The 24,501-nt window shown below is 60.2% G+C and overlaps 1 protein-coding gene and 1 long non-coding RNA gene across 7 annotated transcripts in view; one reads left to right on the top strand and one right to left on the bottom strand.

The window, feature by feature from the left end:
- Window positions 233-3,345, top strand: LOC110256496. Its single transcript, XR_002338087.1, has 2 exons — window positions 233-2,628; window positions 3,077-3,345. It is a non-coding gene; the product is annotated as an uncharacterized LOC110256496 (long non-coding RNA).
- Window positions 3,287-24,501, bottom strand: part of PDE9A (phosphodiesterase 9A) — a 96,640-nt gene continuing 75,425 nt past the window's right edge. For 4 of the 6 annotated variants that reach the window (XM_013981289.2, XM_013981287.2, XM_021071038.1 and 1 more), the window contains exons 5-16: window positions 22,156-22,237; window positions 20,109-20,183; window positions 15,804-15,890; window positions 14,839-14,943; window positions 14,525-14,607; window positions 13,217-13,373; window positions 8,921-9,034; window positions 7,413-7,517; window positions 6,650-6,778; window positions 6,375-6,470; window positions 4,703-4,775; window positions 3,292-3,507 (exon numbers count right to left, since the gene is read on the bottom strand). In XM_013981289.2, coding sequence (XP_013836743.1) covers window positions 3,497-3,507; window positions 4,703-4,775; window positions 6,375-6,470; window positions 6,650-6,778; window positions 7,413-7,517; window positions 8,921-9,034; window positions 13,217-13,373; window positions 14,525-14,607; window positions 14,839-14,943; window positions 15,804-15,890; window positions 20,109-20,183; window positions 22,156-22,237 — 1,117 coding nt within the window. In that variant the 3' untranslated portion in view covers window positions 3,292-3,496. Of the gene's footprint in view, window positions 3,508-4,702; window positions 4,776-6,374; window positions 6,471-6,649; window positions 6,779-7,412; window positions 7,518-8,920; window positions 9,035-13,216; window positions 13,374-14,524; window positions 14,608-14,838; window positions 14,944-15,803; window positions 15,891-20,108; window positions 20,184-22,155; window positions 22,238-24,501 lie in introns of all 6 variants that reach the window. The other 2 variants (XM_005654079.2, XM_013981283.2) reach the window with 2 other exon arrangements.

The raw sequence follows: 24,501 nt of genomic DNA, 5'->3' as shown, positions 1-24,501 counted from the left end.
TTCTCATTGCCGCAGGTTGGACAGGAGCCTCGCTGCCCAATGAGGGACCGCATCTGCCTCCGCCCCCCGCTCCTCACACCTGTCGCTTTGTTTTTTAACAAAGCCAAATGTTGTTTTTACCCCGTTCACCGCCAGGTCTGAACGTGGTGCCAAGCAGGGACGCTGGCCATCTTTCCTTTTTTTTTTTTTTTTTTTTGTCTTTTTGTCTTTTGTTGTTGTTGTTGTTGCTATTTCTTGGGCCGCCCCCGCGGCACATGGAGGTTCCCAGGCTAGGGGTCCAATCGGAGCTGTAGCCGCCGGCCTACGCCAGAGCCACAGCCACTCCTTGGGGTTGTTGTGGGCAGCGGGCAGCGGGCGGGGGGCACTGGGCTGTGTGTGGGGTTTAAGGACACAGGGAAGGCTGGTCAGTTACCGCCCCGGTTGGGCGCCAAGAGCCCGCCAGAAAGTCATGTCTTTCCCCGACTGCATTTTATAAATAAAATAACATTTTAAAATCTATTCTACTTAGAAAAGTAAAAGCAGTTTATAGAAAAATTGGAAACTACAGGAAAAAGAAGACTGCCCCCCGCCCCGTTTCGGCCAGAATCCTCACTCGGCCTCGCAGCTGAGGTGCTGAGGCTCCGGCTGAGTCAGGGGTGCTTGGGCGGAAGGCCCAGTGGGGTGGACGTGGCCTTGACCTCTGGGCGCTTCCGAAGGGCCTCCTTCCTCTGACCATGTCTGCTCGAGCCTCAGGTTTCCCAAGGAGTGAAGCCTCCCCGAGGCCTCGCCGGACGAGAGGTGGCGGCTCTGACCTCCCTGGCCTTGCTCCGGCTCCCGGGCCCACGGTGCTGGGAGAACCGCAGGCTGTTCCCGGGGCCGTGACTGATGCCTCCGTCCAGGGAGGCTGCCCGTGCGGAAAGGCCCGGCTCCCGGGACAAGCGGCGCCCGGAGAGAGGCGGGTGGCCATGCACCTGCGGCCGTCCTGGTGTCTCCAGAACCAGCTTATCTGCCCTGAGCACCAGGCTGTGCCGGCCGCCCCAGTACATGGGAGGGGGGCTGCGTGAGGGTCCCGGGGCGGCCCTCACAAAGCCCCCCAAGGCTGGGGCTCAGATACAGGACTTGTGCTCTTCCAGGCTGGCGTTGGGGCCATCGGATCCGGGGCGGGCAGGGCTGGTCCCCACCAAGGCCCTGCTCCTGGACGTGTCCCCGAGCGCTCACACGGCCCCTCTCTGGGGACCAGGGCCCCTCGCCCCCGCCGTGACCTCACTTGAATGCACTTACCTCTTTGAAGACCTGCCTCCAAGGACGTCACACTCGGAGGCGCTGAGGGCGAAATTCGGGGACACGGTTTAGCTGCGAAAGGGGCCTCATCCCTGTAGGACCTGGCTCCCACCCCAGGCTCCTCTGTGGCACCTGCTCCCCCCCCCAACACCCCCCCACCTCGGGGGCAGGTGGGAAGCCCAGCGGGAAGCTGGGAACACTTGCCCACAGACATGGGGGTTCGAACTCCGCCTCCTTGCCAGGCCCTCTCGGCTCCTGGTGGAGAACAGCCAGAGCAGTGATTTCATCCGCCCCTGGACAGTTGTGGTCTTTCGATTTAAACTTTAGCATCTCCCCTCTTGGCAACACTGGAGGAGCAGAAAGACAGCGCGACGCCTTCTTGTCTGGGCGTTGCCACCGCTTCAGCCCGGCCCCGGGTGGAGGAGGGGACCAGCGCCACCGCGGCCCCGGGGGGCAAGGAGGGACGTGGCATTTCCTGCGGCCACAACTGGGCGAGGCAGGCCCGGCCAGGTGGGCAGCTGCTCTCCTCTGCCAGAGGCCACTGCCAGCCGACAGTCCCCAGAAGGCTGTGTATCTGGGGCTACAAACCCTGTGCGCTTAGAGTTCATCCGACCCTCGCGTTGAACTGATTTTTCTGTGTGATTTGCCTAAAGATGCCATCAGGCCGAGATGGTCACCCTGGCCCGGACACGCGGATGGAGGCGTCCACGGGAGGTGCCTGGGGTCCAGCCCGAGACGGCGGGGGCGGGCATAGCTGCGTGATTGGGTATATGTGTGCACACCTGTGTGTGCGTGTGTGTGGATGCACGTACACGTGTGGCTGCCTGCATACGTAAGTGTGTGCATAGCATATGTGGACATGTGTCCCTGTGTAGGCAATTATGTGTGTGCCTGCGTGGACCTCTGTGTGACTGCGTGTCTACATGCGTGTGAATCACGGGTGTACGCGAACATTAAACTGTCACAGTGTGAAACCTGATGGGGGCAGAGTTTGCTGAGGGAGGCGTTCGGCGTCACTCGGCGGGTAAAAGGCACCCGTTGAAGTGCCCAGGGATCGGAGGGCAGGTGAGAGAGCAGGACGTCTCGCGGCCAAAAGGCGTCCGTGTCTACACCCCCGCAGAGTTTGGGCTGCCGTGTGGCCACAGCTGCAGGGGGTATTGGCTTCAGCAGGATTACAATGAAAAGCAGAACCAACCCAGAGACGAGGACCCAGGGCCGTCTCCCTGTGGAACTGATTCAAGACCAGAGGGAAGGTTTCTCCGCTCAAACCACGCAAAGGTGGGATGCGATGTTCTGGAATGTTCACCGAGACGGAAGGGCGCTCCCAGGGAAGGGGACCAACAGGCCGTCGACGCCCAAGGAGCTCAGGTTAGGCCGATGGCTTTTAAAGTCTGGGCTTCGAGCAGATGCTTGGCGGGGGCGGGGCAGGGATGGCGCCCGCGGCCCTGCAAACGCTGAGAACACACGCGTGGGGAGGGGTCCCGCGTGAGAGCTCAGGCCTGTGTGGCCTCGTGAAGCTCACCTGCGAACTAGGCGGGGGCGGGCTCTCCCCTCGAGGGTGTGGGGCCCCCAGAATGTTCCCAGTGCTTGTCCCTAAGACACAGGAAGAGGGGCGGGGCTTCGTCCCCTGGGACAGAGACCCTGAGCTGTGCTGTGTAGATGCGGCTCCTTTTCCCGGCTGCTGATGGGATGTGGAATTTCCACCCCGGAAACCCCGCGTGGACTGCGTGGGCTCACAGCACCTGCAGCCCTACGAGCCGCCTCTGGCCCCAGGTCCCCGAGCACAGCCTCGTGTCCCCTCGCGGCTCCCAAACAGGCCGGCGTGTCCTCACGCTCCGGGCACCGGCCTGACACTTAATGCTGGATCCCATGGGGCGCCCATCACAGCCCTCGGCCATGGCTTCAGGACACCCGGATGAGAAGGACAGAGTGTCCTTGTCCCCACGTGAGGACCCGGGAGATGCCTGTGGTTTATCAGAAGCACCCCGGGATACTCGGCTCCACCCAAGAAAACGTACAGCACCCATTTCTGTATAAGAATATATTATTTAAAAGACGGTTTAAAAATAAAAATTCTGTACAGCATTGGGAAGTCCTTTTGTTTGTATCAGGGAATAAAACGGCTCTTAGAAAACGTGCGCTCATGGCGTGGGTGCTCAGAACCACTTTCCCGTGCAGGCGGGATCCGAAGCTCAGCCGGCCGGGTCCGGGACAGCAGCCCGCAGCTCCGCTCCCTTCAGGCGCAGTCTGCTCGGAGAAGGAGAGACGGCTGGCTCGCGTTTGTGGCATTGGAAGTGTGCGGGCCATCTCACAAAAGTCGCGGGATCCCACACAGACCACGGGCACTTCTTTTGCCCCAGAACTCGGCCCATTGAATCGCCAAACATCGCTCAGAGACTGTGGCTCTGCGGCTCAGAGAGGTTGAGCCACCTGTGCAGGTCGCTCAGCTCGTAATGAGCAAAGCTGGGGCTCAGAGTGGGGACTGTGGGAGGCTGGCCCGCACCCTCCTCCACAAGCCAAACCCGCCCTTGTGCCCTGAGGGCTTTGTCACAGAGACTCCCAAACAATCCTCACCACCGATGTGCTGTGACCGTGCCACCCAGAAGCCCGCCCAGCGGGCTGTCTGTCTTCTACCTGGATGGAGGGACGGGCCAGGACCCACGGTGCACAGGCCGTGCTTGGAGTGACATAGGCAAAAACCTTATTTATTTACTAGCCGCACCTGCAGCGTATGGAAGTTCCTGGGCCAGGGATCGAATCCCAGCTGAAGCTTCCACCTAGGCTGAAGCTTCAACAATGCTGGATCCTTAACCTACTGTCCTGGGCCAGGGATAGAACCCTTGTCTCCACAGCGACCTGAGCCACTGCAGACACAATGGTGGACCCTTAACCCACTGAGCCACAGCAGGAACTCCTTAACTACCTGATTTTTGAAAACGGAAAAGCTTTTATTTTTGAAAATATTAGTATTTTTTCCTTTCTATTTCCTCTTGACGGCTGCACCTGCAGCATATGGACATTCCCAGGTCGAATCGGACTTGCACCTGCGACCCACGCCACAGCCACGGCAATGACGGGTCTGAGCTGCACCTGCGGCTGCAGCTTGTGGCAACACTGGCCTCTAACCCCCTGAGCGAGGCCAGGGATCAAACCCACAGAGGCCACGTCGGGTCCTTCACCTGCTGAGCCACAGTGGCAACTCTTAAAAACTGACAAGCCTCTAGAAAGTCCTTCCCCTTGTAAGGGCACCTGGGCTAATCACTAATCTTTTTCTGTTAGAAACAGCAGCACGTGCCCCTTCTTTCAGAGCCACATGCTAACGCTTTACGGGAGAAGTTCCATTTATTTAAAACCGCCCGGCGTTCAGGTCTCCTCCCTCCCGGCCCGTGCCGCTTCGGTCGGCACTACCACGCGCGTGGAGACGCGGTTAGAAGAGCTTTACCTTCGGCGCCCTTCACGTCTATGCTCTTCTCTCTGGACTTGGTGCCCCCCGAGGTCAGGCTCTCAGCTTTCTGCTACGGGCAGGACAGAGTGGAAAGGAGGCAAAAATCAGGCTCCAGGAGACAGGGGGTGACGGCTCGTCTAAGAGCTTCCAGACTGAGGATGCGGAGATGTGTGGTGAGACCGGATCTACGATGTGGGGGCCGACATGCCACAGCCCCCAGACACGGCTCTGCAGGAGCCACCTCCCTGCGGTTGGGGCCTCAGCGCCTGTGGCCATTGTCTGCGTGTGGACAGCACTGGCACATGGCCCCAGTGCACTGGCGGTGGCAGGTGCAGCCCTTTCCCTTCTTTTTGTCTTTTTAGGGCCACACCTGCAGCCCATGGAAGTTCCCAGGCTAGGGGTTGAATGGGAGCTGCAGCTGCCGGCCTACACCACAGCCACAGCAACGCCAGATCCGAGCCGCATCTTCAACCTATACCACAGCTCACGGCAATGCCGGATCCTTAACCCACTGAGCAAGGCCAGGGATTGAACCTGTGTCCTCATGGATCCTAGTCGGGCTTGTTACAACTGAGCCATGACGGGAATCCCACCTTTCACTTCTTTTGTGGGTCTGTCTTTTCTGGAGAGGGTCCGAGTGGCGCCCTGGGTGGCCAGTCTGGAGCCTGGAGACTCAGGCCTTGGCGGGGATGACGGGCAGCCGGCCTGGGGGGGTCAGGTCCCCATAGCCCCCGTTGGGGGCCTCGGCAGGGACACCTCCTCTTACATCTGTTCTCTGCATCATTTGCTCTTAGGCTTCTGGGGTTTTAGGACCTGCCTGTGACCTTCTAGAAGAATCCAGCTAGAGAAATCTGTCACCCCTGAACGGGGCTGGACCCGTGAGTGTTTACTGACACCACAACGGACCCAGCGTCATACAAAGGAGGTTGAGGGAGCGAGAGCCGCTCGGAGGCTCAGCAGGTCCACGGAGACAGGGTGGGGGGCCCTGCCCACAGCGAGCGTGAAGGACCAATGATGGGGCAGGGCCCTGGGGTGGAGGGGGGGTAGGCTGGCCACCGTCAGACGGGGACACAGCACGAGGCGGCGGGGAGGCGGTTCCACCTGCATCGGGGACCTGAGAGAGGGTGGGAGGGCTGGCCGAGGGGTGGCCACTCGGGGACGGTCTGTGGGGGCCCCCGAGGCAGGGAGCCCCGACTTGTCCAGACCAGCTCCCGGGGCTTTGCAGAAAACCTCTCCCGCGGCTCTGAGCCTGTGAACCTCACCGTCCCTGAAACTCAGGGTCCATCCCGACAGCAACCTGGACCACACGCGCGCTCCTGACCCCGAGGCGCCAAGCTGCCACGTGAGGCCCGTGGCCAGGTCGTGGTGGTGGCTTTTCCCGCTGGGGCGCGTCTCTTCCACCCCCTCCCTTTGAACAAGGTCAGCCCGGGAGGGGAGAGGAGGGGTCCTGTGGGGCAGGGCGGCCACCCGGCTGCGATGCCCTGCGGTCCAGGCGGCAGGTGCACCCTCGCTCGGTGGGTTCCCTGCGGCGTGGCTCCCCGAGGGCAGGCCCTCCCTCGACGTGGCCTGGGTGCGCAGAGGGCTGGACGGGCTCCCTCCAGAGGGCCCCCTCCGAGGTGCAGCCGGGCTGCGTGGGGCCAGGGACACCCGCGTCCTTGCCGGCGCTCACCTCCTGCAAGGCGTCGTCCATTTGCTTCAGCTCCTCGTAGCGGTCTCTGGACTCCCACAGGGGCTGCAGCATCAGCTCCTGGACCACAGGGAACAGCTGGGAGAGGACAGGTGGACTCGGTCGATGGGCGTCGTGCTCACCAAAGACGCGGTAAGGGGGGTGGGGAGTGGGCGGCCCCAGCACACGTGTGAGGGTGCGTGTGGGTGTGGGTGGGTACACGCACACACGGGTGCCTCTCACTGTCGGGTCATCAGCTCGTGGTGATGGCCACTCACCTTGGTCACCATCTCAAACATCGGGATCAGGACGAACTTGATGAACCCGATCTGGGCCGTGGCTTTGGTCACTTTGTCCCGGTCCATGAAAGGGGCCACGGGAAGGCCCTCCGACTTCTCGCGGTCGCTCTGCGGGGGGCAGCAGACACGGCGTTAAAGAAGGAAACGGCCCTGGAATCCGGGAGCTTCGAGGACCGCTGTTCCCAGAGGAAGAGAAAAACAGCGCAGAGGCCGATGGAGCCACCGACGCCACACCTAGGAGTGACCACGTGGGGAGATGGGGACACCCTGAATGCCGACCAGGTGCCCGCTGGACCTGCAGGGTGGTGCCGAGGGACCCACGGCCGCAGAGCAGCAGCAGACCCCCAGCCCCGCTCCCCAGGCTCCCTGGGCTGCAGTGGGAAAGGCTTTTGGTCCCTTCCAGCCTTTGCTTCCTGTCCCAGAGCTTCCCGGCTACGACTCAGGCCGGCCTGCTTGTCTCACCGGCCCTCGGGGGCTCCCTGCCCTGCCACCTGTGCCGGACCTGCGGGCCCCCTTCGGGGCTTTAATTACTGGTAACAGAGGCACTGGCGTGGTAGCAGTTTGACTTTAGCTGTTCCTGGTGGTTGTGTCTCAAATTACAGTCCAGTGTGTTGCCGACGTGCACCTGCTGTGAAGGCTTCCGGAAGCTGGTGACACCAGCCACCTGGGTGGGCTTCGAACACGAGCCCAGGGAAGGGGCTGAAGAACCACAGGAGGTGTGGCTGCCGTGCCCTGTTCTTACCTGCATGAAATACTCCTCCAGCAAACAGTCCACCCAGGGCTCCGCGACCTCCGTCGGCCGGACCTCGTTGGAGATATCGCAGCATTTTATCAGAATCATCTTCAGCTGGAAGAAGACGCCACGCTGCAGTCGGGGCCTGCACGTGGCGTCCCCGACGGGAGGGGACAGAGGATACGCAGGGCTGGGGGAGGGGACTGGGGCTTGGTACCCCCTCCCCCTGCCACCACCGAGGGCAGATCGTCTCTTTCTGCAGCGGGCAGCCCTACGGCCGGCATCTAGGCCCCTCGGCCGTGCTGGGCAGAGCAGGACAGCACCGCACCCCAACGGTCAGAATCTCTTCTGGAGAGGCTTACGCAGCAGGAAAGTCCCCCGAAATGGACCTTAGTCACACAGACCACACACTGCAAAGTTCACAAGTCTTTTTTTTTTTTTTTTAGGGCTGCACTCGCGGCATATGGAGGTTCCCAGGCTAAGGGTCGAATCCGAGCTACAGCTGCCGGCCTACACCACAGACGCAACAACGCAGGATCCGATCCGAATCTGTGACCTACACCACAGCTCATGGCAATGCTGGAACCTTAACCCACTGAGCGAGGCCGGGGACTGAACCCGCATCTTCATGGCTACTAGCTGGGTTCCTTACTACTGAGCCACAGTGGAAACTCCGTGAAGTTTCTTTTTCTTTTTTGTCTTTTTGCCTTTTCTAGGGCCACTCCTGCAGCATATGGAGGTTCCCAGGCTAGGAGTCCAATCGGAGCTACAACTGCCAGCCTACACCAGAGCCACAGCAACGCAGGATCTGAGCCGTGCCTGCGACCTACACCACAGCTCACGGCAACGCTGGATCGTTAACCCACTGAGCAAGGGCAGGGACTGAACCCGCAACCTCATGGTTCCTAGTCGGATCTGTTAACCACTGCGCCACAAAGTTTCTTCTTAAGGTTGAGAATAAGTAAAAAATATTGAGAGCCGGAGTGGTCAGGAGGCAGGGGTTCAGAAGGTAGTGAGAAGAGACTCATGGAGTGGCGTGTGCTGGGACCTCGAGCCCTGAAGAGGTGGTTAGAAGCCCAGGGCGAAGGGGACCCCCGTGTAAAAGCAGGAGGGTGCCCAGCAGCTTCGACACCCCACATCCTGAACCAGCTGAGACAGGAGTGGGAACCACAGTCCTGACCCAGACGGCGTCCCCCTCGAGCCCCCCAGCACAGAGGGGGCTCTGTCACACAGATGCTATGGTCTGTGCCCTCTGCTCCCAAGCCTGGCACCCCCCCGTGTCAGCCTGAGCTCTGCACACTGGGCTGCTGTCCCCCACTTTCACCCTCAAATCCGAGCACAGTGGAGGAATCCAGGAACTGGGGCCCCATGGCGGGGGGTGGGGGGGCTTCCCCGAGAAGCTGGGACTTTGCAAACCGGCTCTCCTGCCACCACCCACAAGGTGAGGCGGCCTGGGTTCCGGTCTGCGCTGGAGGACGGGGCCCCTCGCCAGCCCCCCCGAGAGCACCGGCCCTCACCAGCGTGAGATGCTCCTCGTTGCTGTAGTCGAAGTCCTCCATCTTTTCTTTGAAAGAGTCCATGATCTCTGCGTGCCTCGCCATGTCCGTGGCCAAGATCAACGTGATCATGCCCTGGGTGGAGGAGCAGAGCGTTACTCACACGGGCCGGCCGCAGGTGCTCCGGGCGCCCCCGTGGGCAGTGCCCCCCGTGTGCAGCGCCCTCGGCGCGCGAGGCCTCGGGCAACGCCTGGCGCGGGTCTCAGAATCCCTGCCCTCGTCTTTATAAAGACGCCGAGCCGGGAGGAGGCTGAGGCACCTGCCCAGGCCCAGCTGGCGAGCGGCAGCCTGGGGCTCTGGCCTGGCGCGTGCTGTGTCCTGGGAGAAGCCAGCGTGTCCAGATCCGCCAGGGCGATTCACCTGCCGAGGGCAGGCTTGGCGGCGAGGTCCGTCTCCTGCCAAGTCCCGCCGTGTCCGCCAAGGACAAATGCTTCCTTCAGATACGCGCTTGTTCCTTCCAGATGTTGCTGGCGGAGGTCAGGAGCCGATTTCCCGAGTATTTGTCCTATTACCTAATCTTTATGTGATGAGATGTGCGTGTCTTGCTTGGGAATTATCAAAGCCTCAGGATTTATAATAGCGTTCTTGGAGTTCCCGTCACGGCTCAGCAGTAACGAACCCGACTAGTATACATGAGGACGTAGGTTCAATCCCTGCCCTCGCTGAGTGGGTTAAACGTTCTGGTGAGCTGTGGTGGTGGTTGCAGCAGACGCAGCTCAGATCTGGTGTTGCTGTGGCTGTGGCGTCAGCTGGGGGCTACAGCTCTGATTCGACCCCCAGGCCTGGGAATTTCCATAGGCTTTGGATGCAGCCCTAAAAAGACGAAAAATGAAAATAAAAAATAAAAATGTGTTTATAATAGTCTTTTGCTGTTAACATACTTGTAAACAAGGACAGAGTGAGTTTTTTTTTTTTTTAATATTTTCTTTTTGCCTTTTTCTAGGGCCACTCCCGTGGCATATGGAGGTTCCCAGGCTAGGGGTAGAATCAGAGCTGTAGCCACCGGCCTACACCACAGCCATAGCAACGTGGATCCGAGCCACGTGTGCAACCTACACCACAGCTCAGGGCAACACCAGATCCTTAAATTAACCCACTGAGCAAGGCCAGGGATCAAACCTGCAACCTCATGGTTCTTAGTCGGATTCGTTAATCACTGAGCCACGACGGGAACTCCCAGAGTGAGTTTTTAAATACATATCTCTTATTACCTTGTTCACCAAATATTGGTTCAGGAGAAGTAGCATAATTTGAATCAATGACCATTTATCTACCCATTCATCCATCTACCCAATCATCTGTCTACCCATTGATGCACCTGTCCACATATGCATCCATTAATCCATCCATCCATCATCCACCCACGTGTCCATCCATCCATCCAACCACCCATTTATCCATCTGTCCATCCATCCAACCATCCACTTGTCCATCCATCCAACCACCCATTTATCCATCTGTCCATCCATCCAACCATCCACTTGTCCATCCATCCATCCATCCACCCATCTATCCATCCATCTAACCACTCATTCATTTATCCATCTGTCCATCCATCCAACATCTACTTGTCCATCCATCCATCCATCCATCCAACCACCCATTTATCCATCTGTCCATCCATCCAACCATCCACTTGTCCATCCATCCATCCATCCACCCATCTATCCATCCATCTAACCACTCATTCATTTATCCATCTGTCCATCCATCCAACCATCTACTTGTCTGTCCATCCATCCATCCATCCAACCACCCATTTATCCATCTGTCCATCCATCCAACCATCCACTTGTCCATCCATCCATCCATCCATCGATCCATCCATCGATCCATCCAAGCATCCATGAATCCATCCATCCATCCACCCATCTGTCCATCCATCCATCCACCCATCTGTCCATCCATCTAATCACTCATTCATTTATCCATCTGTCCATCCATCCAACATCTACTTGTCCATCCATCCGTCCATCCATCCATCTGTCCATCCATCCATCCATCCATCCATCCATCCAAGCATCCATCAATCCATCCCTCCATCATCCTCCCACTTGTCCATCCATCCATCCATCTGTCCATCCGTCCATCCATCCAAGCATCCATTAGTCCATCCCTCCATCGTCCTCCCACTTGTCCATCCATCCATCCATCTGTCCATCCCACAAATGGTTATAGAACACACCTCTCTGCCGTGTGTGATGTTCTACTTTGTCAAGGAAATAACACCACAGGCATCAAATATAGAACTCAAATCAGTCAACACAGATAATCTCAAATGTGTTTGGAGGGACGTTGCTGGCATTTTGCATTGCGTGGTTTCTTTGTAAGATTTAATTGTGTGGTCAGTGGAGGATCTATTCCCGAGAGGAGTTTCCCTCAAAACATTCACGGTTCAGCCGTGACCCGTGGTGTAGGTCGCAGACACGCCTTGGATCCTGCGTGGCCGTGGCTGTGGTGCAGGCTCCGACTGGATCCCTAGCCTGGGAACCTCCATATACCACAGGTGTGGCCCTAGAAAGACAATACATATGTGTATACTCAAGGACAAAATATTGATAGAGATTTGGGACAATGGATTTTCCCCTGAGAACGTGTCAGGGTCAGCAAGGTGTTTGGGGCTGGGCCACCCTGGGTGTCCCTGTGGTGGGCGGCAGAGGCAGACCCCTTCACAGGGGAGGGGGGTTCTTCCGCAGGAGGGGGGGCTGCTGCTCTGACCACTCCACGCATGTCGGGGGGTCAGCGGCTTGGACTCTCCAGGCCGAGTTCCCGGCGGGGCTCCTCACCGGGAAGCCGGGAGGCGAGACGGGGATGCAGGGCCCTCTCTTCGGGATTTGCTGCTTTACCTCCTTCAGACTTGCCACGGCTCGTGTAACAACACGTAGCACGAGCAGGCGGGTGGTGCCAAAGCCTGGAGGGGAGGCCAGAAAGCCTGCAGATCAGGGGGAGATAAGAGTGTCTGGAAGGGGTGGTTCAGCTGAGGTCCTGGAAGCCGGGCGAGAGGGAGCGGGTCCTCTGATAGGGTGAAGCTGTCACCTCTCCAGGAGGGGCGGGCGTGTCCCGGCGCTGGGCTCTGGAGGCTTTATCAGGTGCGCCTTGAGGCGAGGCCACCGAGACATCGAACGGTGGGTTTTCACCCGTGGACCACATTCAGTGGCTCCTCTCCTGCCGTGGACACGAGTCCCAGGGCTGCCATCCGAAGTGCCATGCGCCGGTGACAGAGCAGCAGGAAGGCATGTCCCCTCATGGTTCTGGAGGCTGCACGCCTGCAACCAGGGGCCGTGTCCCCTGACGCCTCCGGGACAATCTGTTCCCTTCTCTTGCTGTTTCTCGTGGACCCTCCCTGGCGCTCGGTGGCTGGGTCAGGCCAGGCCCGTCTCTGCCTCTGTCCTCCTTTCTGTGTCTCTGCTCCGTGCGTCCCTCACAAGGACACTTGCCGTTGGATTTCAGGTCCTCCTGGATGATCTGAGCCAATCTTATCGAGGGCTTGTAACAATTTCAGCTACAAAGACTCTTTTTTTTTTGGCTGCACCTGTAGCACATGGAACTTCCCAGGCCAGGGATTGAACTGCGCCAGAGCAGTGAACTCTGAGTCCTTAACCACGAGGCCACCAGGGAGCTCAGAGGCTCTTTTTCTAAATGAGGTCATACTTAGGATTTGGAGGTGCGTGTGCCTTTTTTTTTGCTTGGGGGTGGCTACCACTCAACCCCCCTCACTCCTCCAAGAGGTCAGTGACTCTGACACCCTCCCTCCCCTGAGAACGTCCGAGGGTGGGGCTCAGAGCTGGGTTCAGTGGGACCCCCTGGAGGGGTCACTTTCGGGGCCTGGGAAGCATCCTTGCCCTGCTCCCAATGTGCCTGGAGGAGCAGAAAGGTCTCTTCTGAAGTGGGGCGGGGGGCTGACGAGGCCCGGGGTGGCCGGGGCCAGGAGCAGGGCCTGGGGACAGTGGTTGAGGTTCTGCTGGGCTGGGGGCCGCAGACCTGTTGGTCTGGGGTCTGCACAGACTCATCCCACTTGCCCGGGCCGGTCAACCCCCCGAGTCAGCCTCATTTCCTGGGCTGCGAGATGGGAGAGGACTTATCCCCAGAGGTTAAGGGAATCGGGGATCCATGTGCCCCATGCTTGCCGGGTGCTACCTGGCCTTGGAGGAGGCGGGGATGGAGGGCCAGCCCCCCAGGATCCCTGGTGGGTGAGGGGCCTCGCCTCTCTGGTCCTGCCCCGTGCCCCCCAGGCCCCACGCGCAGTCGCCCGCGCACCTGTCTGATCTGCCTGAAGCTGTCCCGAGACACGTTGGCGAAGATGTTGCAGTCGGGCTGGGCCAGGATCTGAAAGGCCACGGCGCAGTGGTGGTTCTCCAGGGGCGAGATATCATTGTAGCGGACAGCCAGCTCCGTGCGGGCGTTGATCTGGTACCTGGGGTTGGAGGACAGGGCAGAGGGAACCTTGGCATCCTGCCTGGAGGCGGCGAGGCAGGGGGCGTGGTGCCGGCAGCGGCCGAAGTGACGGGGCTGGCGGGGGTGACGGCCCTCTGCTTGTGTGTGCGGGGAACTCACTCCCCGGGCCCTGCTGCCCGCTCGCCAGAGACCCCGAGGTGTCACAATAAGCCCCAGCTCCCCCCTGCCTCGCTCCTGAAGGTGGTCCGGCCTCGTCAAGGCCCAGCAAGCCTTCAGTGCGCGGGACACGGGAGGGGACAGGGTGCATTTTCAGGTCGGATGCTGTGGAGGTGGCCCTGGCGGGCGAGGTGCGCAGGAATCCTCCCTGGCCGGTTCTCGGGGGTGCTTGGTGTCATCACGCACACAATACAGTTCAATACACAAATGCACAAATTTGATAGAACCGCCGGTGTGTTGCTGTGAACACAAACCAGCACCACGCTCGGGCCTGGACTCTGGCGGGCATGTGTGGGGGGACCTCTGTGCCTTCGACCTGGAGGCAGGAGTGGATCAACTCCCAGCAAAGCCGGGTCCCCCTCCCGCCCCTGGCCTGCCCTCCCCGGCCCCCGCTGCCTGCACCCCTTCTGCTGCTCAGAGGCTCCGTCTCAGCCTCTGCCTCGTGCCTGTTGGAAGGAGGCCGGGAGGCTGCCCTGGGGGGAGCGCGACCCAGAGCCGGGGTGGGGGGCGGCTACCCTGCGTGTGTGCGGGCAGCACTCCTGCTTTGGAGGAGGGAGGTTCCGCTGTCCCCCCCCCGGGGGGGGGGCCTCTGCTGGTCTGGGGCAGGACCACAGGGGCTGCGGAAGCCCCTGGGGCTCTGGAAACCTCCTGGGTCCTGCCTGGGTGGCCCAGGCCCCGGGCAACAGCCTTACAGAGGAGGAGGTGGCGCTGGGGGCTCGCGAGACCGTCGCCAAGGGGTGAGCAGAAGCGCGCACTTCGGGGGCCACCGTGACCTTTATTTGCTTATTTGCTGTGGCTGCGGCGGGCGGCGGCTTGATGTGGGATCTCAGCTCCCAGGCCAGGGGCTGAGCCAGGGCCCCAGCAGTGGAAGAGCTGCATCCTAACCCCCAGACCCCGGGGGACGCCCAGGGTGCCCTTTAAAAGGGGAAAGAGAGCAGAGGAGCAGGTGCGTACGTGTTGTTGTAGCCGGGGTGATCCAGGTCGTGGCAGATGGCCGCCGTCATCAGGATCAAGATGTCGATTTGGGAAAACTTCTCCTGGATCAGAGGCAGGTGGGGTGGGTGAGGGGCTGGGCTGGGTGGGAGACGGCGGGGGGTCGGGGGGTGATGCCCCTCCAGGCCCGGCCTGGGGTGGGGAAGAGGGCGGGGCACCCACTTGCTTGTGGCTGGGGGGGGTGCAGGAGCCCCACCCAAGGCCCGTCTGGGGAGTGGGGGGGCCACGCGCCTGGGCGGGGGTGCTGCCGCCTGCCCCGGGGGCCCGGGACCCACCTGCAGCCCGCAGAGCCAGATCATGCTGTACATCATCTGAGCGACGCAGAAGCAGTGGCGGAAGTTGTGGAAGGGGTTGTTCCGGTAGTTGTCGTGCACGCAGAGCTGCGGAGACCAGCGGGGCCGCCCTGTGCCACAGCCGCTGCCCACGCGCCCGCACCTTCTTCCCCGAGGCCAGTGCCCGCTCCCCACCCCGTCCTCATCCCACTGTACCCCCTTTCCCGAGGGCGAGGCCCAGAGCCGGGGTGGGGGGGCACACTCTGGCTCCAGGCTGCCTCCCAGGGCCCCGCTGGGGCGAGGCTGGGGCGAGGCTGGGGGCTCCGGGTTCCCAGCCACCCTCAAACCTTCAACCGGCTCTTGGCATTTGGTTCTGAGAATATCAGATTAAAGAGAAGAATCTGCTGCTAAACACACACTCCCCGTACGCACCTCCCCCCCACAACACCATCACATACTCACACACGCGCCTCCCCCCCCCACGCACGCTCACTCACACAACCTCCCCTGCATGGCTACTCTCCCACACATGCACACACACGTGCATACACACGGACACGTGTTCACAAGCACACCCCCCTCAAGCAGGCAGGCTCCTGCACTGACACACAAATCCCACATACATACACACCCACAGCACACATGCACACACACACACAAATACTCACACAGGCACACACACACACCTGCACAGCACACACACATTTGCTCACATGCACTGCTTACCATACACTGCCTCACTGGACCGTGCCCCCACCCCCAGTTCCGTCTGTTTTCTCGCTGCCCTGGGGCAGGAGCTGAGGAGCAGAATTCTGGGGGACAGGCAGGGGCCAGCTGACGTCCCTGCAGGACTCTGCGTGGCCTCCTCCGTCTGCAGGAAGCCCAGTGCCACCAGGCAGGGGCCCACCGTGCATTCTTGAGAAACACAATGAGCCTGTGTTCAGGGCACAGGAGGGCCTGGCGCTTACCAGCCACCTCTTGAGCGTGATGCGGTTGATGCTGAAGTCCCTGACCAGGCCCAGGTCCTGGTACATGTGCTCCAAGCAGCTCAGCATCTGCGGGCACAGGAGCAGGAGGGTGGTAAGTGCTCGGGCGGCCCCACCCCCCCCACAGTCCCACCCCCTGAGACACCTGCAGGACCGTCCCCAGGCAAGCCCTCCCCTTCAGGGGCTCTAAAGAGCAAAGCCTGTGGACTAGGGGGTTTCAGGATCCCCCACAAGAGGTGTGGTGGTTTGAAAGGGCACCGGGGCTCAGAAGTCAATGGAATTCTCTGCAGGAGGCGACAGCGGCCAGATGAGAAACCCTACACCCAAACGACCGCCTGGGAAATGGTTTTATCTGTCTGTCCCCACGGGCCACAGGCTCAGCGGGTCCACAGCACAGTCTGAGGCTCGGACACAGTTCCGACCACTGCAGACCCAGCCCTGTACACGTCTGAGGCTGGGGCCTGGAGGGGCTTTTCTGGCGAACCCTCGACCCGCCTCAGCAGCCCGGCCCGCTGGGCCACTGCTTCTCGGGGTGCTCAGTGCAGTGTCTGGAAAGTGACCCTCGTTCCGGAGAGCTGTGCCCCCCTTTCTCTCACTGAGCTGTCGTCCACAGAACGTCCCTCAAGTCGACGCTGATGTGGTTTCCCGCCCCAAAGAGGAGCTGTGGTCACTGTTCCCACCTAGTGAAGGACCGCTCAGGGCTTTGCCGCTGACTAAGCCACAGGGAAGAAAGATGACGTGATGTTTCCAGGTGAGAGTCTCACAAAGTGACACTGCTTCCTGGGAAAAAGCAGGTCCTGGGCGAGAACCCCGGGGAGGGAGGCCTGCAGGGGAGCCTGAGGGCAGCCCGGGGCTGGGACGCCCACCTGCCAGGGCCCCCCACCCCTGGGCTCTCCACCCGTCCCATCACCCACCACCCAGAGTCGGCACAGGCTTCCCATCAGCCTCTGCTTGTGTGTGTGGGGGGTGCCCTCCTCTTCCCAAAAGGGTGCTTAGGGACCAAACGGTGTCCCCAAGTGAAGATGCCGAGGCCCTGACCCTCACGTGACTGGGTTTGGGGAGAGGGCCTTTAGGGAGGTAGCTGAGGTCATGTGGGCTCACGGGGTCACAGGGGCGGGCCCTAATCTGCTAGGACAGGCGTCCTTCTAAGAGGAGGTCGGGACACAGACACACAGAGGGCTGCGCATGTGAGGACACAGGAGGAGTCGGCCGCCCACACGCCCAGGAGAGAGGCGTCAGGAGGGACCAGCCCCACCCACGGCCGATCCGGGGTCCGAGCCTCTGGACCGTGAGAACAGGCCACTTAGGCCCCTCGCTCTGTGGTGTCGTTACAGCTGCCACAGCAGACCCGCACGGGCCGGGCGGCTGAAAACCCAGCTTTCCTTGGTCCACACTGAGAACAGGGAACACTGCGAGTCAGGCGAAGCTTTGCAAATCCAACCCTAGAACCAAGAGGCGACGGGGGGCCAAGACGGGGCGGCTTTGGGAGCAGACACTCCGGGGCATCAAAGAACCCATTCGGGAGATTAGAACCACCCGCAGCGGCGACCTGGAGGATGTCCCAGGCGGACAGTCCTTGACGGTCCCACACGCTGGTCCCCTCGAGGGGACAGCACAGACGCAGACGGGGCACCAGCATTGGGAAACGGGGTCCTTGAAGGGGCCCCTGACAGCCCCGGGAGCGCAGGGTCCCGGCGTGACAAGGGGAGGGCTGGTGTCCAGGCTGCTGGCCAGCGGCTGCTCTGGTCACCCCCGCTCTGCCAGCAGCATGAGTGCCCAGCCTGGGTCTCACGGTCCAGAGCAGCTAGTGCCCTCTTGACCTGGATGCTGGCCCCGGGACCGGGGGGCTGGCGTCCTGGTGGCCCTCACTCCCGGCCCACCAGCCCCTTCGCAGCCACCGGCAGCCCCGAGCAGCTGAAACGTTTGCTGTGAAATTGGAGTCAAGAGGCAGAGGTGCTCGGCAGACAAAACCATCTGGTGCCCCTTGTGTGGCAGCTTGGAGCAGAAGTGACGCGTCGGTGCATCTGCTTCCACGGCAGCCGCGGCGGATGCTGCGGCGGGTCCGGGTCTGGGCCTGGGCAGCTGGGTGACGGTGAGTGTGGGGGGCGCATGAGACACCCACCGGGAGGCCCTGCAGGCTTCTAGCCGGCCCTGGGAGGTGCTGACAGCTCAGCCCGCGAGAGACAGAAGTCACCTCCTTGTCTGGTTTGTGATCAGAGGAGGCTGGGCCCTGGGTGACACAGGGCACGCCTCACCCCCACTCGAAGGAAGAGAGGGCAGCCCCCACCAGGGAGCCCTGATGCTTCTGGGTGGGAGCTGCTTTGTGTGGGCAGCCAGATGCGGTTTTGGGGACCAGGTGGGCTGTGGAAGCTTTCAGGTGTGTCCTTGTGGCTGTTCATCTTTGCTGCCCACACTCCCAAGTTCATGGCACCCCTAGATTTTTCAGAGGCCACCCGATCACTGTCATCTTTGAGCTCCTCTGGCAGCCACAGCAATGAGGGATCCAAGTCACATCTGCGACCCACACCACAGCTCGCAGCCATGCTGGATCCTTAACCTACGGAGCGAGGCCAGGGATCGAACCCACATCCTCATGGATACTGGTCAGGTTCTTAACCTGCTGAGCCACAATGGGAACTCCCTAGATGTGTTTCGGAAGCACTGGAACCCCTGCCCAGGCCCACCGGGGTCGCAGAGGTGTGCTGATGGGGGCTCAGGCTGGCAGATGGCCGCCCAGGCTGAGCCCACCCGCGGAGGCACCCACTTCCACCCCAGTCCTGACAGCAGGTGCAATTTGCCCCTTGCAGGCAGTGAGGCAGGGCAGAGAGGGGGCCTTCCCATCACCGAGGGCTGGGTCCTTCCTTCTCACAACGTGAGGGCGGGTTCCCCCTCCTGACAGCCTGGCTGCGAGGAGGCAGGAACAGCGGGGTTCCGCCGAGAGGGCCCCAGTTTGCTCTTCCTCCCGTGGGCTGAGGTCTAAACAACTTCTGGGAGCGGGAGCCCTCTAGACGTGCACAGCAGTGGGGCTTGTCCACCTGCAGGAAGCAGGGGTCTGTGTGTTTCAAGCCATTCTGCGGATCCACCTGTCCGGGGACAGGCCAGCGGGGTCCCCAGTTCAGTGGGAGCCGTCGGACAAGAGGTCCCGACGCGTCTCCCGCACCTGCCATGTGGCTTCTCCTCCACCTTCACTTCTTTTTTTTTGGCCGTTCCCGCAGCATGCGGAAGTTCCCGGGCCAGAGATCGAACCTGAGCCACAGCAGTGACAATGCTGAATCCTTAACTGCTGGGCCACCAGGGAACTCCAACAATTCTGATTATGCCTTGATCTGGCAGGCGACAGCTACACACTTAAAATGCATCCTTCTAGAACTCCCAGCCCCAGTCCGCGTGCTGGTTGGTCTCCCAGCCCCAGTCCGCGTGCTGGTTGGTCGGATGCCCGGTGGCACACGAGTCAGCTGGCTCCTCCCTCGGACACCAGCCAGCACGTGGCTCTCGAGGGGGACCGGGCGGGCGGAGGCGGGGTCTGTGCTTTCCTGGCCTCTTCTTATCCCGGGAGACACGCCCGTGAATTTGGTTCACGCAGGGGATTCTGGCCCAGGAGCCGGCGACTGTGATGGCAGATGCTCAGGGTGCAAGGTCCCTTGCCTGTGACCCACGGGGAGGTGGCTCTGTGACCTTGTCCAGGAGAGTGAGCTCCTCCAGGGTAGGTTTTCTGCGCGTCTGTGCCACTGAAAAGCTGGAAGAGCCAGTCGATGTTGGTGGCCTGGCGTCCCCTGGGAGGGACTTTCTGTCTTCTTGGGGTTCAGAGAGGGGGGTATAACTGATAGTGTTGGGTAACAGACTCGTCCAGAAAACTTCATGTTTGTGTTTTCTCAAAAAGTTTTAAAGAGCTGTCTTGCTGCAAGAAGCCACGCCTGGTCCTGGGCCTCTCTCCCTAGCATCCAGCTGCAATACAGCCGCCCGGGCTGCCTTGCTCTCAGCAGAACCAATTCTGGAAACTCTCCCCAATGCCTGGGAGCCCTGCTCCAGGCGGGCTCGGTGGGACAGGCAGCCGCCTGGAGTCAGGATGCAGGGGTTGCTGGGGTGGTGGGGGTAGGGCCCCCTGCAGAGCCAGAGCCGGGTGCCAGGCCCCCTTCTCACAGCCCCTGGGCCCCCAAGGGCAGCCTAGATGCAAACCTGGAGTCAGGTTAAAAGTAAAGGAAGAACAAGGAGAAGCTGAGAAGAGCCAGCGCCCCCCCCCCACTGGTCCCTGAGGCCCGTCCGGCCCCGGGCGGCTCCCTCACTCACCTCGTTGGGCTCCCAGAGCCAGACGTCGAAGGTGGGCTTCCGCAGGGCGTCTATGGTCTCGGGGGACAGCAGGTACTGGAGGGGACAGGGGAGTGGGGTTAGCGCCTCCCCTGGGGCCTCTGCGCTGAGGCAAAGGCTGCCGGATGCTCCCGCTCCTGCTCCCCTTTCAGGGCACCTGTGTGGACTCAAAGCTACACCCGTTGGAATTCTGGGGCGGGCGTGACATCCCGCCCGTGGTGTCCAGGGCAGGGGACCGTGCCGGGAAGGACGGGGGACGTCTGGGGAAGACAGACTGCTCACGCCTTGAGTGTGGTGGGGGGCACGCGACCACGTGAGGCTGTCACACGTCACCGCAGTCCACGCCTACAGCAGGTGGCCTTTACTACCCGCTAGCGACATCCCAGTAAACCCGCCCCCACAAGCACAGGGAGGAGAAATCCAGGGAAAGGTCCCACTGGCATAGATTCAGGTGCTGGCTAAGAAGCTAGTCTGAGGCTTGTCGCAGGATGAGCTGTGGGCTAGGACGGCACAGCCTACCGAGGGGCTGGTCCCAAGGAACCCCGAGTTCCGCCTACACTGTTGCAGGAAGCCGAAGATTCCAGACATGAGACAGTCGGGGTGCTTTGGGACGAGACAGAGCCGTCTCCTAGGTCCTAGGTGTGTTTTTAATTTTTTATTTATATTTTGTCTTATTTTTTTTTTAGGGCCACACTAATGGCATGTGGAAGTTCCCAGGCTAGGGGTCGAATCCGAGCTACAGCCGCTGGCCTGCACCACAGCTCATGGCAACGTTGAATCCTTAACCCACTGAGCGAGGCCAGAGACCGAACCCGCATCCTCATGGATACTAGTTGGGTTTGTTAACCACTGAGCCACGAAGGGACCCCCCCACCCCCACCCCAGGTATGTTTTTAAAGGACCTGCCCTGGAGGGTTGGCACCCTTTGTTCTGGACCTAGGCTGGGCCTCCTGACTCCTTGGGCCGGATCCTGACACGTGGGTCACGTGGTCCTACTGGACCGGGCACGACAGGCCCACGTGAAAACCTCCAAGAGTATTAGCTCGTCTTTGTATCCGAGTGGGGAAGCCCCTGGCAGGAGGCTCTGGAAGCATCTTTGCTGCTGTGGGAACGGCGGGGGTGGGGGGGTCTGAACAGCCAGGTCCTCTGAATCCAGGAGCCCGGCCGTTTCCAGCCCGAATCTTGGCACAAGAGGATGTCAAAGGTGGGCTGGCCCAGGACCCCGCTCGGTCACCAGCTGAAGGCGGGTGGGGGACGGGGTCACCATCACCAGACGCGTCTTTACTGTTTGGGGAACCGTCCCCCGGATCCCAGGACACTGAGGCTTTAACGAGGGCCCGGGGGCTCTGTAACTGACAAATCCTTTGTGACAAAAAGGCAACACTTCCTGTGACAACTCCATGTTGTCCAGGGACAGGAGATGCAACGAAGCAGATTTTAAACAGTTTCATTAAGACTGAAAGTTCTAGGAGTTCCCATCATGGCTCAGTGGTTAACGAATCTGACTAGGAACCATGAGGTTGAGGGTTCCATCCCTGGCCTCGCTCAGTGGGTGAAGGATCCGGTGTTGCCATGAGTTGTGGTGTAGGTCGCAGACACGGCTCCAATCCTGCGTGGCTGTGGCTGTGGTGCAGGCTGGTGGCTACAGCTCCGATTCGACCCCTAGCCTGGGAACCTCCATATGCTGCAGGTGCAGCCCTGGAAAAAGACAAAAAAAAAAAAAAAAGAGAGACTGAAAGTTCTTTCATGTAACATCTGAGTCTAAAGACCAGTCATCTCGTCAGCGAGGGGGCCTGAGCGGACACCCAGGAGGGGCTGTGGTCTCCTGACACAGTGAGCTGTGGTCTGGGACCACTTTTACCAAACAAATGTCACAGAGAGAATAAATCCTGCTTAAGAATAACAGGAGCACCCACAGCCCTGGGCCCCGGCGTGAGCTGGTTTTGCAAGGGTGCAGATAGCAGGGCTGGCCGTGGGTGGGGCCGTGGACACAGACCGCCTTTTCTTCAGAGGACGGAGGTCGCCTTACCTTGGGATACGTGGGGACATCGCGTCGAGGCGTCAACTTCTTGTTATTGTCCAAAAAGCTGTACTTACAGGGACAGCTGGTCCTGAAGAGAAAAGCAAAGGTTTGTTCTAACGCTGCTGCCTCTTGCTGTCACCTGGGCAGTGGATTGTGGGGACCTCATCAGAGCAAAAACAAGCCCAAACCCCAAAACCTAAACAAAGTCAAACCCCACAAACCCCTTTGGTCTTATGTGTTAGGAAGATGACGTCATAAAACCAGTGATGCTTCCTTGCTCAACTCCGAGGCCCCTGCCTGGACCGCCTGGCGGAAAAGCGAACGCTCAAAAAACACGCCGTCTTCACTAGGTAGGCTTCTTCTTTTTTTTTTTAAATTTAATTTTTTGTCTTTTCCTAGGGCCACACCCACAGCATATGGAAGTTCCAGGCTGGGGTCGAATCGGAGCTGTAGCTGCCAGCCTACACCACAGCCACAACGACGCCAGATTGGAGCCGAGTCTGCAACCTACACCACAGCTCGCGGCAATGCCGGATCCTTCACCTACTGAGCAAGGCCAGGGATTGAACCTGCAACCTCATGGTTCCTAGTCGGATTCGTTCACTGAGCCATGACAGGAACTCAAGCTTTTTTAAAATGATGCAAGTAAAATAATTTCGTTCCAAAAAAAAAAAAAAGAAATAGAAGTGAAAAAAACATAAGGCCTATTTCACCCCCTCCTTTTCTCTAAACCTCACACCTGGACATACTTTCTGCCAGGGTATCCTTCCAGAACTTTCCTAGGCACAGGCACGCATGGACAGCCCCTGGGCATTTTAAACAAGAATGGAACTGGACTGAGCTTCGGCGACTTGTTTTTTCAGCATCACAAACTCTTGACTGCTGCTTCGGAGAGCACAACCTCAAACAGCAGGTCCTCCTCTGGCCTCGGGCGTGGCGGACACGGGTCATCCGTCCCGCCTCCTGTGACGGGGATGTCCCCACGTGTCCCCACTACCCAGGGGTGGAGAGGGGAATTCGATGTCGCTTCGCATCAAGGCATCCAGAAGAGAACAAAAGAACCGTGGAGGTTTGGGCGGGAAGCCCCTTCCAACGTCAGGGCCCGTCGGGCAGCTCCTGGGCCCCCCGCCCCCCACCTGGGCACTTCGACTCCTTCGGAAAGAAGGTCTGTCCATCCCCCCCCTGAAAAGGGGGGTCTGCGCCCCGAGTGTGAGCGTCTCAGGCTGGAGGAGGCCAGCACGGGAGCTCACGCGGTTTGCAGCTCAAGTCCCATTTGTAGCTCAAGTTCCGTCTTCTGGGAGAGGAATTTAACAGCACGTCGTCAAAGCCCATGAAGACATTCTGTCCTTTAAACTGCAAGGCTCCTCTGGGGAATTTAGCTTAAGAAAAGAATTAGACGCAGGCAAAGAGCTCGCAGGCATTCACCCCTGCGGTATCTGCTGTGGCAAAAGCACCCAGCCAAACGAGAGGCCACCCGAATGTCCCCAGACGGGAAATCATGGAAACCTCAACGAGGGAGAGTCTTAGGTCATCTCGTGGTTACAGGACTCGCATGGGACGGGAGGGGATTTTTAGGTGAGGCGGAAAAGGAATCGCTGCGTAGAGCGTGTCCCGAAAGCTAACACTGAACAATTCACCCCTCTCTTCAGGAGGATGGACAGAGGTTCTCGCCCGCTCCCAAGCAGGGACGAACTTGGTCTGTGCTCTGAAGAACCCAGGTGGCGTGGCCACGATGCCGTCTCTGCTTTTCGGGTCTTGCGTACAAACATCCACACACGTGCCGTTCAGGTACGTCATGCGCTTTTCCCAGGAGGGCTGTGTAAGCCTTTCACCACGGGAGATGGTTTGATGCTGGAACCCAGCTGCTTCCTCGAAAATCCCAGCGTCAGGAGCATCTGCCGTGTGCCTGGCACCTCCTGCCAGGGCCTTCCTGCCGCGGCCAGGCGCCCCCGCCTGCTCCCTCCGCGGCCTGTTGCCACGGGAACCGGCATCCTCCAGCTGACACAGCAGCTGGCATGGTGCCTTTCCTTTTCATTCTATGCGGGGCTTATCTTTGCTTTCCTTTTCTGGGCTCCCATCTCCCCTCCCTTGGGGCTCAGTCTGCTGGTGAAGGCCATTGGTTTGGGGTGAAAGCAGAGATGACAGAGCCCAGAGCCCCCAGATGCCACCTGGGCTCCATGGCTCCCCCGCTGGGGTGGACCAGCGAGCTCCACTCTGCGGGCACGTGCTCCGTGAGCCTGGCCCTGCCTTGCACGTGGGCGGGCACTCACCTCTTACCTCGTGTGGGAGATACCGAGCGAAACCCAGGGCATGAGCCTCAAAGGCGTGCAGCCTGTCCCGGGGGTGTCTGTG

Source organism: Sus scrofa, chromosome 13 (assembly GCF_000003025.6).
Source record: "Sus scrofa isolate TJ Tabasco breed Duroc chromosome 13, Sscrofa11.1, whole genome shotgun sequence".
Lineage (NCBI taxonomy): Eukaryota > Metazoa > Chordata > Mammalia > Artiodactyla > Suidae > Sus > Sus scrofa.
The sequence above is the reverse complement of the archived record's forward strand: the minus strand, read 5'-3'. Positions and strand labels throughout refer to the sequence as shown.